This window comes from Myotis brandtii, unplaced genomic scaffold (genome assembly GCF_000412655.1).
Source record: "Myotis brandtii unplaced genomic scaffold, ASM41265v1 scaffold111, whole genome shotgun sequence".
Classification (NCBI taxonomy): Eukaryota; Metazoa; Chordata; class Mammalia; order Chiroptera; family Vespertilionidae; genus Myotis; species Myotis brandtii.
Window position 1 is genome coordinate 2,459,426 of NW_005353789.1, and position 13,858 is coordinate 2,473,283.

General features: G+C 37.6%; 1 protein-coding gene across 3 annotated transcripts in view; it reads left to right on the forward strand.

Moving 5' to 3' along the window:
• PRKG2 (protein kinase, cGMP-dependent, type II) overlaps positions 1-11,571 on the forward strand; it is a 124,482-nt gene extending 112,911 nt beyond the window's left edge. For all 3 annotated transcript variants that reach the window (XM_005857417.2, XM_005857418.2, XM_005857416.2), the window contains 3 exons: positions 174-236; positions 7,024-7,090; positions 9,162-11,571. In XM_005857417.2, the coding sequence (XP_005857479.1) occupies positions 174-236; positions 7,024-7,090; positions 9,162-9,257 (226 nt within the window). In that variant the 3' untranslated portion in view covers positions 9,258-11,571. The remainder of the gene's footprint in view (positions 1-173; positions 237-7,023; positions 7,091-9,161) is intronic.
• The last annotated feature ends 2,287 nt before the right edge of the window (positions 11,572-13,858 follow it).

A 13,858-nucleotide genomic window follows, 5' to 3' on the forward strand; every position in this document is an offset into this window, starting at 1 on the left:
ACTCTAATTTGACAGTAACTCCCCTAGAACATGTGTTTCTTATCCCCCTCTACCCAGATACCTAGTCTATGAATATTGTTGAATAAATTAATGAAAGAATAAAGAAATGTCAAATTTTAAAATTTACTCAATCATAATGATTATAAACTGTCTTTTAACAATTATTATTTTAGGCAAAATCCAACAGAAAGGCTGGGAAATCTGAAGAATGGAATCAATGACATTAAGAAACACAGGTACATAGTTACTTCTTTGCCCGGAAAAATATAGAAATTTATAGGAAACTATGCTAATCTTGAAGCTTCTCTCAGTAAACTACAAAGGGTTCCTTTACAGACTCTCAGTTTTTCCTTTTTGGCACTTTATATTTAATTTGTGTTTTACCAGATGCAGTCACAATAATCAGTCTCAAAATGACTTTTCTAATGCTGGAAATTCATATCATGGATGGATGAAGCTTAACACAAGTTATAAAATCACATCTTCAAGTTATAACAACTTAGTTTTTTATCCACTGCAATCTTTATTTTTATTTTTAAAATATCAGCTTGGATTCTGTAAATGAATTGTTCTAATTTTCACATTTGATTTGTAATTAAAATAGAATATAGTTATTGTCAATATTCAAGAGAATGGGTCAGCTAAACTAACCATTAAGCAGTACTGCATTTCAGTTTTTATTAATATTATACATTTATTTTAAATCTCATTTTCCTTTGACCATCTTTCCACATTCTGAAGCCTCATGTTGTTTTTCACTGTTTGGGTAAAGTACATTGATTTCCCCAAAACAATGTTTTGTCCTTATGTAGTAATCTCACACGGACCTTTTCAGTTCTGTGAATTTCTAAATCTGTCCTTTAGAATCGTAGAGAACTCCGTGAGACAGCCTTTCTTAATTGGTTACATATGTGGAAGTTCAAGCCTTTAAGATTTTTTTTTTCAAATCCATGCCTCGCTAAATTCTCTAATCCTCAAGATGTTTTAATTTTGCTTATGATTTACAGATATAATACATCACCTATTTGCTAGTACAAAAAATAAATTTGAGAATTTCATTATTGAAAACCTTTGAGCACACTGATGTGTTCACGTTCAGAAACGAAAACACCTCTCAATATCACATTCCTCTCTGGATATTTTTACTGAAGAATTAAGGGCACATCAACGCTGTGTGAAAATAAAGGGAGAAATGCTGCTGGATAAAAACACTATTCATTTTTCTTAACATTGGTGATGCAGCTGCCAGCCCTGCTCCATCTATTCATGAACTTTCTTGAAATGATGCCATGTATTCAACATTGTAAATTCATAGAGGGCTCTGCCTTTAGGGTGAATTAGGGAGAGATGGAGGGAGGGAGGGAGGGAGGTAGGGAGGGACATCTGTGGATTTTATAGACATTAAAACGTTTAGAGTATTTTATTGTTCTTTGTAATCCTTTGGATTACCTTCAGTGTAAAGTTTATTACTTGTCTTAGATTCCAATGTATCTTTCTTCCTACAAGCTATTATCACAACTTCCTATCTCATTATAACATGACACATGAACACACCATTCATATGGAACAAACAAGTGTTCTGCCAATTAAAATTACCCTTTCAATATATTTTCCCTCATAATTCTATTAGAAAAGCATCTTTGTGTTTCTCTTTGGGATAATTGGGGAATAGAGTGATAGAATTGTTAATAGGCTCCAGTTTTATTTTTTTTCTTATTTACCTGAGGCTCATTTAAATGTAGCTGTCAAATTGTGATTGGACGTACATGCAAATTGATGCCAGAACATTTTCTCACCTTAGCATGGTAATGAAGAGTTTTGAATTTTTTTCCTTGTAGGGATTAATTTGCTCACTCTTTTTAACAGGCAGGATGGTTTTTTCCCACATATCTGTAGAGTCAGAGTACAATGTGTAGGGTAGAGTTCACTAGTAAAAGGTGTCAGATTTACACATTGCCTTATGGTAAGCCCAAAGGGACAAAAACAAACAAACAGACAAACAAAAACAACAACAAAAACCCCCACCTTATTTTATGCTACTTTCAGAGTGGTTTTTTTGTATAAGATAAAACGTTGGGAGAGGGAGGCCTGAAAAATAGATCTCTCTCTTCCTTCAAATAGGAGTACTATTCTAAAATCTTGCACAAGTCTCCAAAGCTTCTCTACCCAGTTTATTCTCAATCTTCTATACTAATAAAAGGGTAATATGCTAATTAGACTGGACATCTTCAGGACATCCATCCAGATAGCCTTCTGGATAAAGCCACAGTGGCGGGGGCCGAGGCAGAGGCGCTTAGGGGTGACCAGGCCGGCAAGGGAGGGCAGTTAGGGGCAACCAGGCCAGCAGCAGAGGTGGTTAGGGGTGATCAGGCAGGCAGGCAGAGGCAGTTAGGGGCTATCAGACAGGCAAGGGAGGGCAGTTAGGGGCACCAGGAAGGCAGGCAAGTGAGCAGTTAGGAGCCAGCAGTCCCGGATTGCGAGAGTGACGTCCGACTGCTGGTTTAGGACTGCCAACCAGCAGTTGGACATCTCCCGAGTGGTCTTGGATTGGAGAGGGTGCAGGCTGGGCTGAGGGATCCCCCCCCACCCATGCACGAATTTCATGCACTGGGCCTCTAGTATTGTAAAAAAAACCTTTCTAAAATTTGCCATCAGATTTTCCCATTCTTATCTAAAGTAAAACTTTTATTGTTTTCTAAGAGAACTATTAATTTTAACTTTGTATTTAAAAACAATACAGTAAAACATGGCATATTGTTATATGTTTGCCCGTTGTCTTTAATCATCTTTCTTAAAAATAGAGTTCCTACCTTCCCTGTTTATGAAATAACTTATAAAACTAGGCACCAATTTTGTCTCCCAACACTTTGAGAAAAGAGATAATATACTTGTAGGGTACAATTAAATCTTTCCTGTTGGTAGAGGAATAATTTGTTTTGAGTGTCTTCTCATTACCTTTATTATTTCTAGTCTTTAAAATTACTCTCAAGAATAGCTTCAACAAGTCTTCTAAAAATGAAGAAGCAATTTATGTGCTGTTGCTGCTAATATTTCTTTGGTGAATATTTTTCATACATGAGTACATGCTGGCACTTGCACTACTTAAAATTTGGTTAGTGTCAAAAGGCCAAGTGTTAAGTGAATAGCCACTCATGTCAAGTAAATATTGCCATAAGTCAAATTGTAACAAGTACTTAGCAAGAAATGCATAGGCTCTTTGATTCAGTAGAGTAACAGTAATGATTTTTGTTAATATTTATGGAGTAGCTTCTGGGAAGAGAGCATTGTAAAATATGTTAAAAGGAATTATGGCAGTGTTTGGTGTCAAAGGAAAAGAATCCACAGAACTTGGAGCCTGGAAATCCCTAAAATGGACCAACAGTCTGTGCAAAGGAGCTGATGGGTGGAACAAGGAAAGGACTTCTGTGGTTTGGTAGCAAGAACAAGGGAAGCCGTACAGCTTGTCTGACTCCCACTCTTTGACTAGTGTCTCAGTAGCTTATGCCAAAATGGCACTTTGGGGTAAGAATGGCACCTGAAATGGAATGTTCTAGAACCTGTCCTCTCTGGTGTTTTTTTGTACTTTTTCTTAAGTTTAGACTTGGAATGGGAAATCCAGTCAAGGATTAAACCAAACCCACTCCAGGGATGAGAGAGATTGAGAAAGGTGAAAGAGTATAATTTCTGGTGTGGCCAACAGACAGAGGAATGTGACAGCCTCCTAAGGTCTCCCACTCCCACAACTCCAGTCCCATGCTCTCCCCTGTGGCCACTCTCCACATAGCAGCCAGAATTATTTTTTGAAAATACATCTAGATTATATAATTTACTTAGAACTTTCTATTGGCTTCCCGTCATGCATAAAACTCTAGTTCCTTACTGTGTCCTACAAAGCCTTACATGATTTGGCCTCTAGCCATTTTTCACACATCATTTTATCCTAAGTTTCCCCTGAATTCACTACACTGAAGCTCATTCCATCCACCTGGAAGGCTCTTGCCCCAGATCTTCCTATGACTTCCCTCTTCTTTTCATTCTGGCCTTATTTCAAATATCCTTTCTTCAAATACCACCCTCGCTAAAAAGAGCCTCTTCTAACCCATCCCCATCCCAGTCATTATCTATCACTTTATTCTCTTCAATTTTCTTAGTATTATCTATACTAATAAAAGGGTAATATGCAAATTGGTCATGGCACCCTCACAGTCATGACCGGATATGCTAATTAGCCCTGATATGCTAATTAGCCATGACCAGTATGCAGATTGACCATCACTCCAACACATAAGATGGCCGCCCCCATGTGGTCAAAGATGGCCATCACAAGATGGCCAGCAGGGGAGGACAGTTGGGGGCAACCAGGCTGGCAGGGGAAGGCAGTTTGGGGTTATCGGGCTGGCATGGGAGAGAAGTTGGGGGCGATCGGGCCGGCAGGGGAACAGTTAGGCGTCGATCAGGCTGGCAGGGGAGTGGTTAGGGGGTGATCAGGCTGGCAGGCAGAAGCGTTTAGGGGCAATCAGGTAGGCAGGCAGATGAGCGGTTGGGAGCCAGCAGTCCTGGATTGTGAGAGGGATGTCTGACTACTGCATGATCGAGGTCGGGGAGGGACGAGGGAAGTTGGCCAGCCGGGGAGGGACCGAAGGAGGGCTCCAGGGCATGTCTGGCCCATCTCGCTCAGTCCCGATCAGCCAGACCCCAGCAGTAAGCTTACCTACCTGTTGGAGCATCTGCCCCCTGCTGGTCAGTGCACATCATAGAGATTGGTCAACCAGTTGACTGTCTTCCCTCTGGTGGTCAGTGCACATCATAGCGAGCAGTTGAGTGGCCTTAGCATATCATTAGCATATTAGGCTTTGATTGGTTAAAAGGAAAACTGGACAACCAGACACTTAGTATATTAGGCTTTTATTTAATAGGATAATATATAGTGGATCATTAGATAGCAGTAAGTTCTATGGAGGAGGAATAAAGCAGAGAAGGGGGAATAGAAAGTATGTGGAGGTTGGGATAGGAAAAGGCTTGCAATATTAGACTTATGGCTAAAAAAGGTCTTGCTAAGAAGATGACCTTTGAGAACAGACCTGAAGGTGTTGAGGGAACAAACAATGTGGAAATTTGGGGGAAAAGGCAATCTAGCCAGAGGGTCTTAAGTGCAAAGGTTAAAGTAGGAGCATCAGCTTATTGGAACAATGGTGAGGAGATAAATGAGCAAGGAAGAGAGAAGAGAAACACAGGACAGTGGTAAGGTGAAAGACAGGTGGTAGTGGAAAGGGTGGTTTTGTAAGGCCTTATGGCTTATAGCAAAGGCATTGTAAAGACTTTGCCTTTCACACTGAGTGAATTGAGAAGTATTGGAGAGTTTTGTACAAAAGCATAATGAGACCTGACTTATGTTTTAAATGATCACTCTTGTTACTGGGTTGTTTCCCAGAGACAAAAGCAGGAGGACCCATCAGATTATTGTAATAATACAAGCAAGGAATAATAGTGGGTTGGCCTGTGCAGGTAGTGGGAATGTGTTGAGAATTTGTCATGTTCTGAATACAGGCATATTTTACAGGTAACACTGACAAGATTTGCCTATAGACTGAGGTAGGGTTTTAGAGAAAGGACAACTCCAAGATCTTTGGTTTAAGCAATTGGAAGAGTTAAGGCAAGTTGGTTGGGGGAAATTGGGAGCTCCGGTGTGGGTCTGATACATGCTAGATGCCTGGAAGACATGAGTTGGGAGATGATGAATAGCTGTTGTAGCTAATAGTCTGTAAAGCAATGGAGATGTCTTGGTTAGAAATAGAAATCTGGGAGTAGCCAGTATTTAAATGCTATCAAAAACCACAAGACTGAAGTGAGAGTATTGAAAAAAGAAGAAGTCCAAGGACTGAGCCTGGGATCACACCAACTTCCTGTGGAAATAGCAGTGGAAATGATGGAAAGCACCCAAGAAAGTCAGGACAGTAGCATGTCCAGAAGCCAAGTGCAGGGGGGTTTCAGGGAGTGTGAGTGTGAGTATACACTGTGGCAAAGGCGTCTAACAAGTTAAATAAGATGAAAACTGAGAACTGTCACTATTCAATGGAGTGGAGGTGGTGAAATCTGATCGTAGTGTGATCAGGAGAAAATGGGTAGAGTGATTAGATAATTCTTACAAGGAGCTTTCCACCAAGTGTAAGGAAAGAAATGGAGTGAGAGTTGGAAGGGAGCGCAGGTCAAAAGAGAGTGTTTTGTAGTTGGAAGAAATAAAATGTTTCCATTCTGATGAGAATGACCCAGCAGAGAAGATGTTGCAGACTCAGGAGGGAGGAGCATTGCAGGAGCATGACTTTGAATAAAGAGTCTACAAGATCAAGTACACAGAAGAGGAGTTGGCCTTAGCTAGGAGCAAAGGCAGCTAATCCATGGTACTGGAGAGAAGGGAACATACAGTAGTGAGTAGGTAGGCAGGTACGCTGGTGGAAAACTGTGGACGTTCTCTTTTTGCTTCAGTTTTCTCATCATTTGGGAGTGAGGGTGGGAGGAGATCCTGGAAGTTTGAAGAGAGAAAACAAAGTGTCAATTATGAATCTATGGCAGTGCGACAATGAGTAGGACAACAGGGAAATCTAGACTGATTATGGGGCAGCATCAAGTGCTCCTTGGGGTTAGTGGGCATGGATTTAATGCAGGGGTGGGGAACCTTTTTTCTGCCACAGGCCGTTTGGATATTTATAACATCATTCACTTAATATAATTCACTTCATATAAATTTATGTTGCTATGAAAAAGCTCCTAGATTTATTGAATTTCGAGTTCTGCCTGCGCTTGCCTTGGCAAGGCCAGACCAGATGATTTTGCAGGACAACATGGCCCAGGCATCGGACGTTCCCCACCCCGATTTAATGTGAGACCAGACAACCAGCACGGTCCAGTATTTCCCTCCGACCACATTGCTGGCAGGGAGCAGACAACAAAATGGCTTGATAGATAACTGTCATGCTAATAGTTTTCAAGCAAGTAACATTTCTCTGTACTTTTCTCATTTCTCAGGTGGTTAAGTGGTTTTAATTGGGAGGGACTGAAAGCACGGAACCTTCCATCACCTTTACGAAGAGAGGTATGGTATCCACTATATTGCTCTCATAATTTTTTGTAGGTATTTGATTTTGTAAACAGGTTTTAGGTGCATGTGTGTAACATATTTTAGATTTTTTAAATAGTTTTTTTTAAAATTTAAGTTAAAATGTCATAACAGTTGTGATTGTAGGGACTAAATAGTATTACCTATTTGATGAGCATTAGCTTAGCTCTCAGGAAGCAATTGCATATAAATCAAAGCCCAAGTTGTCAGTGTTAGACTGACAGATGGCTCTAGAAATAGAGTATGAACCATATAAGTAATTTGAAGTCTTCAAATAACCATATTAAAAGAGGTAAAAAGAAATCAGTGAAATTAATTTTAATTAATATTCAAATTATTATCACTTCAACATGTAATCAACATAAAATATCAATAAGATGTTACAGTTATTTTTTTCATACTAAATTTTTGTAATCCCAAGTGGATTTTATACTTTCAACACACATCAGTTCGGACTAGCTACATTTCAAGTGCTCAGTCACTACAGGTGACTGATTGGACAGCTTAGCTCTAGAAAAAGCAGGACATTTGCTAACTTAGGGGAAACAATGACTCAAAAATGACCTGGATCAATACCCTACAAACTTTATGCTGTGTTCTCTCTGAGGAATTTTGAAGATCTACATCTCCCCTTGTATATTTTTAGATTGACATCTGAATTTTTTATTGTATATTTAAATTGTTATGGAGAATATAATTTTTTAGTTTGTTGAAAACATTGACATTTTAAAATAAAGCACTACTGTTACTGTATCCCTTTAAATATATCTACCATATCATTGAGATTTGATACCAGCCATTAAAAAATACAGACAGAAATATTATTCTCTCTGAATTCATATTTCCACATTTCCATTTTATTTTCCCTTCAAAATTTCATTCTAATGTAAAATAGTTTTATGCTTGGCAACCTTTATTTTTATTTTATTTTTTAAATACATTTTTATTGGTTCCAGATAGGAAGGGAAAGGAAGAGAGAGATAGAAACATCAATGATAAGAGAGAATCATCAATCAGCTGCCTCCTGCATGCTCCACACTGGGGATCGAGCTCGCAACCCAGGCATGTGCCCTGACCGGGAATTGAACTGTGACCTCCTGGTTCATAGGTTGATGCTCAACCACTGAGCCACGGCAGTCGGGCATTGGCAACCTTTAATCAATCATTCTTTCAATGCCTTTCCATTATAGTTTTATAAATTTTAAAATTCCTGTGACCACCAAAATTTCTGTAAAAACACAGATATTTCTTCCGGATTCAGTTATAATTACATTTTTATAGCATGCAGTATCAAACAATATAAATATATTAGAAAAATTAAAATAATTATTAAACTATTTTGATAAAGAAAATATTTAATGTGCCTATGGATAAATCTTATTTATTTAAAAAATGGACTTAGGCTCCACATCAATTTTATTCCTTTTAAAAAGATGCAAGTGCTAAGAGTTGTGTTCACTTAAATAAATACATTACACCCTCCCCAAAACACGTTATGCTCTATTATAAATAGTATTTTTAATGATCTATCCGCTGATAGTTCAACTAGGTACTTACATTTGTTAGAAAGCAAAGAATTGGAAACCACTTAATTTGCAAAAGAGCCATTTCACTCTTTCAACGGGATCAATAATATTTTGAATTGTTCCTTTGTTTGGCGTTCTGGAAATATTTTATGGTCAGTTAACCATATAAAAATTCAAAGTTGATGAGAAACTTTAAAAAGTAGAAAGATTCTGGCCAATTTTGATTTTTTAAAGTTTCTGATTTTAAGATATTTTTTATTTTGTAAAAAAAATAGACATCATTTCTGTCACTTTTTCTTTTGGAAATAACTCATCAGGCCAGTTAGCTTCCATTGAATGTCTAATCCAGTGAGAAGATCCATTTGGTGCAAAGGAGAGATCCCATGAGGCTGGGATCTTACATGTAACTTACCAGTAGTTGCAGTTTAAAATCTGTGTTCAGATATGAAAACATTACCCATATGTAATAGCATACTTAGTCAACATCATCCTCATCTTTGCTTTAATTCTTTCTCTATTAGCTCAGTGGACCCACAGATCACAGCTACTTTGACAAGTATCCACCTGAAAAGGGAATACCTCCAGATGAGCTATCAGGCTGGGATAAAGACTTCTGAAAGAAAAACAAAGAAAAACGAAAAACAGATGATTACTGCCTATCTACTAAGAAGAGAACTATGAGCACTAATAATCCAATACTGATTATTTTTCTCTTTGGTGTATTGTGATATCTTTTGGAAGACCATTAGGGAAAAGAAATCCTTGCCCACGCTAGGGATTGTGGGTGGATGCTAGTGGGTATGGAGGTGGTTCTGAATTATAATGTCTTATTTAGATGCTGTGAATTATTCATGTATCTGTTCTTTGCTTTTCTCAAATGTTGAAGACTGTCCTATTCTCTCCACAGTCAGAACCATTTTTGTTGAAGGGGCATAGTGTTCTCTGCAATCTATTGCTCCATCCTGATCCATACTCATTTCCTTTGAGTCCTAATAAGGTTTAAAAGTGTCTTGCCTTTGAGCAACTAAGTCATCCAAATAGCATCAAGAACAAGGGTGAATTTTGCAAGATTTCCCCTGCTCTCAACAACTCCATGTAAGCATTATGGCATCTTAAAATGGCGGTTTGCAGGAATCTTGGTAGTCAAAAGAGGCTCTTGACTTTTACTTGTGTTCAACCTAGAAATGTATTAAGGTACTTCTGATATTAGTCTAGGGAAAGGCAAGTTTGAGTATTTAGTCAGTGGTACCGCTCCCTAAAATAAGTGAGTTAATTAATCCAACAAGGTAATTATATTTCATTGGGGAAACTTAAAAAAAAAAAGCAAAAAAATATTTTCCATTCTCCTGTGACCAGCTGTGATACCTCAGACACTTTCCAAAACTTTGTTAAAGGTGGTTTTAATGTGCAGTTAAGTGATGGGCTTTTGGAAAGGTTTTACCTTACAGACTAAGTTGTTTTTTTTTTTTTTATATAATCAAAGTAGAAATCATGCAGGAACAAAATTGTGAAGGCTTTTCCTTCCCATGAAATATGGAGAAGAATAAAGTCTGATAGGTTAGGTTGCTGAGTCTTTGAAACTCTGAGATATTTTTGGCAGTTCTGTGATTGTTGCTATTAATAAGCCAAGAGTATAGACTAACCAGAGTTAATTTTTAATGAAGATGCCATTAGTCAATGTTGATGCACTGTCATCATTGCTGCGTTAACTCTTTGCAAAGACATCTGAGTCATGATGTGTTTATAATTGTAGATTGTTAAGGCAGACAAGCTGCCGAGGAAGTGATGGGACTGTAAAAGCGGGAGCGTATTCTAGCTTCTGTCCTCCTCTCGCCTCCTCCATGCAGTCTTCCAAATAGTGAAGAGAGTAGCTTCAATAGCCTTGGAAGCCAGTACCTAAGTTCTTTACTAGTAAAAGTGTCTGTGTATCAACCATGATCACTTCCTCGCCCTCCTTCCAAAATGGATAGGAAGCAGACTTTCTCTGTATCTTTTTGATCTGGCAGAGTGAAATAACGGGCTAAGGTATTGCATTATTCAAGTGTCTGATTATATTTTTATATGCAAATGTCCCAAGGGAAAAGCAGCCTCTACCCACACCCCACCCATATTTTCTTCATTCAAAGAAAGTCAGCTACATGCTTCCTGAAGGAATAAACCAGATAAGAGAGGTCCAACCCAGGAAGGTGCATTCTTAACAAATTGAATTTCCACATTTAGAATCCTTTTGCTGAACCAAAGAAGTTTTGTTTCCTGGAATAGTATTTTTAAAGACTATGTATTGTACATAGAAAAACCATTTTTAATAGGATTGACATAACCTGCTTAAATGAATTTCTAAGATTTTTAAAAGATTTTTATTTGCATTTGGTTTGTAAGCACTGTATGTTTTACCATGTATATATTTTTAAATTACCCACCTAAATGTAGGTAATTTATGTATTGGGTGGATATTAAAATTGTACAGTTATAATAGCAATGATATTCTCAAAGGAGATATAGAGTTGTAATTCAAGAAAGACCTACATATATACAAATAAAAACCGACTTAGACTACTACAGGTATTTTGCCTGTGACTGGCCATATCAATATGTAATATTAACGTGTGATTTTATTGTGTTTTAGAAAGATGAAGAAATGAGAGATTGAACCAAAATATAATCCCAATTCCACTATTTCCTAGCTGGACAGCCTTGGGGGAAAATGACTTCATTTCTTTGAGTACTAGCTTTCTAACCTGTAGAAAAAGGCACAGTAAAGTAATACCTACACTAGAGGTTTGTTTGGGGGATTAAATAAGATATCTAGAGAGTTCTTTGCTGATACCTGTAAAATAATCAATGCTACGTAGATGGGAGCTACTGATACTATTTACTATCTCTATTAGAATTAAAAGGGTCTTAATCATTTAGTCCTGAACCTTAGATATCACATTTATCTTTGTGCACAATTATGTCAATTAAATCCAATATCAACCTTTTCTTTTTCTATTAAAGCATGAAGTAAAGATGGTTGATCAAACTGTAGTGCATAACATGAAGAGTTAACCCTTACTCAAATGGAATGCTTGATTAAGAGCTTGCTAAATATTTAAATTTTATTTATTTATGAATTAAGGATATATATATTTCTTTTTTTCTTAGGACATACAGAAAGTGATCCTTCTATATATAACTCATTATATTCCCAATGGTTAAATCACTCTTAATCTCTGTTTTCTAGGTGCAGAGTTAATTTTTTATTCTTAAGCTTCTCCTCTGTGGGGTCAGTTTTTCATAATTTTCTCTAAATTTAAAATGTCTAGAGGGAGGAGAATATAGTGGTGAAAAGTAAGAGATCTGGTATCAGAAAGATCTGAGTTTGAATTCTAGCTTTGTTCAGATTTGTGTGACTTTGAAAAGCAAACCACATCTTTATTCATCTGTAACTTCAAGATGTAGATGGAAAACTTTAAAACATTGGCCAGCATCTAAGTACTTATAGGTCATTAAATATAACCATTTAGAAGTAAATATATTTAATTTTTGGCATAATAATAAATCCATGCATTTTATTGCTAGGCATTGTACTAAGAATATTATCTATTATCTCATTTGCATAATATTCTAAAATATAAACACACTGACTGTTGACTACTCTCAAAGCTAAACATAGACCTCAAATATGCATTTCATTCACACTTTAGCTGTGATGCTTTTACATGGTTCCATTCCAGTTACTATGGCTGTGTAGCAAATTACCCTACAACTTAGTCACCTAGAACAATTATTTAATTATTCTTCTAGATTCTCTGTGTCAGAAATTTGCACAGCACATGGCAAGGATGGCTTATCTCTGTGCCAGAGTAATTGGGGCATCAGGTGAAAAGACTCAAAGACAGGTAACTCAATGGCTGGGACTAGAAACACCTGAAGGCTTGTTTACCTATATATCTGGAACCCAGGCTGGGACTATTCAAAGACTGGAACAGCTGACTAGGGTGCCTATACATGTTCTCTCCATGGCTAAGATTCCCCCCAGCATGCTGTCCTTAAATTAGTCAGACTCTTTTTGTGGTAGCTTAGAGCTCCAAGAGCAAGTATTCAAACCATAAAAAGGAGAAGCTGTATTATCCTTTATGACCCAGCCTTAGAGTCGCCTAACATCACTTCTGTCCTATTCTGTTGTTGAAACACAAGCCCACCCAGATTTGAGGGGAGGGGACAGAGACTCCATTTGTTAATGAGGAGAGTTTCCCCAAAGAATTAGCAAGCAAATCCTAAAACTGACACAGCCCACTTTCTGGCCACCAATTATTTGTATTACTGCCATATGCAAAATAAATTCATTCCCTCCATAGAGCCTCCTTAAAAATATCTCATTATACATCAGGGTCCAGGAACTTGTCATATAAATCCATTCAGGTGTGGATAAGGCTTCAAAGGTATAATTCCCTGGATATGTCCTTTTAGATCTGAAAGGCTGTGAACTAAGTAAACAAGTCGTCTAACCTCACACAACATTTAATGGGGAGACGATCAAAGGATAACCACGACAGATCCTTGCATTTGTGAAGGGGGAGATGAGAGGCACAAAGTGGTCATTGGTCCATAGAATTCTAAAATGTGGTGTGATACATGTTACCATTTCTCTCTTAGGGCTCAGTCCTACTCCCTGTGAGTTATTCTCCATAGCTCTGAACTCCACCTTGTAGAATCTTGGTTCTGCCCTCTGGGTCATTGTTACTTTTTTTTTTTATAAGATATGGTTGATATTTATAACTGAATAGACTTCTTAGCCTGTTTTCTGCCTGTAGATATTTGGTGGTAGAGATGCCTCTTCTAATTCTGTCCCTTAATTCTAAGCTGATACATTTCCTTTAAAAACTTTGTGAGTTTCCTGTGTATGAATTCATGATTCACTTCATTAGTAAAAAAAAGCTACACTCACAAAACTTTTCTGTGAAGATGCTGTGGGAAAAACAATTCTCAGTTGCCTTAATTTTTTTTTAAAGGGTATGCATAGCACATGCTTAAGATGCTCAAGAAGGGGTTTGCCTGTTTGAAAGGGTGTGGTAGGCTTCCATGATCCCTGCTTATGGTATTCATGCCCTTTTATAATCTCCTCTCCTTGAGTGCTGACTGGCCCTAATGACTACCCTTTAAGAAATCTATAATAATAAAAGTATAATATACTAATTAGACCAGACAGCTGAACGACCTTCCAGACGTCATTCCA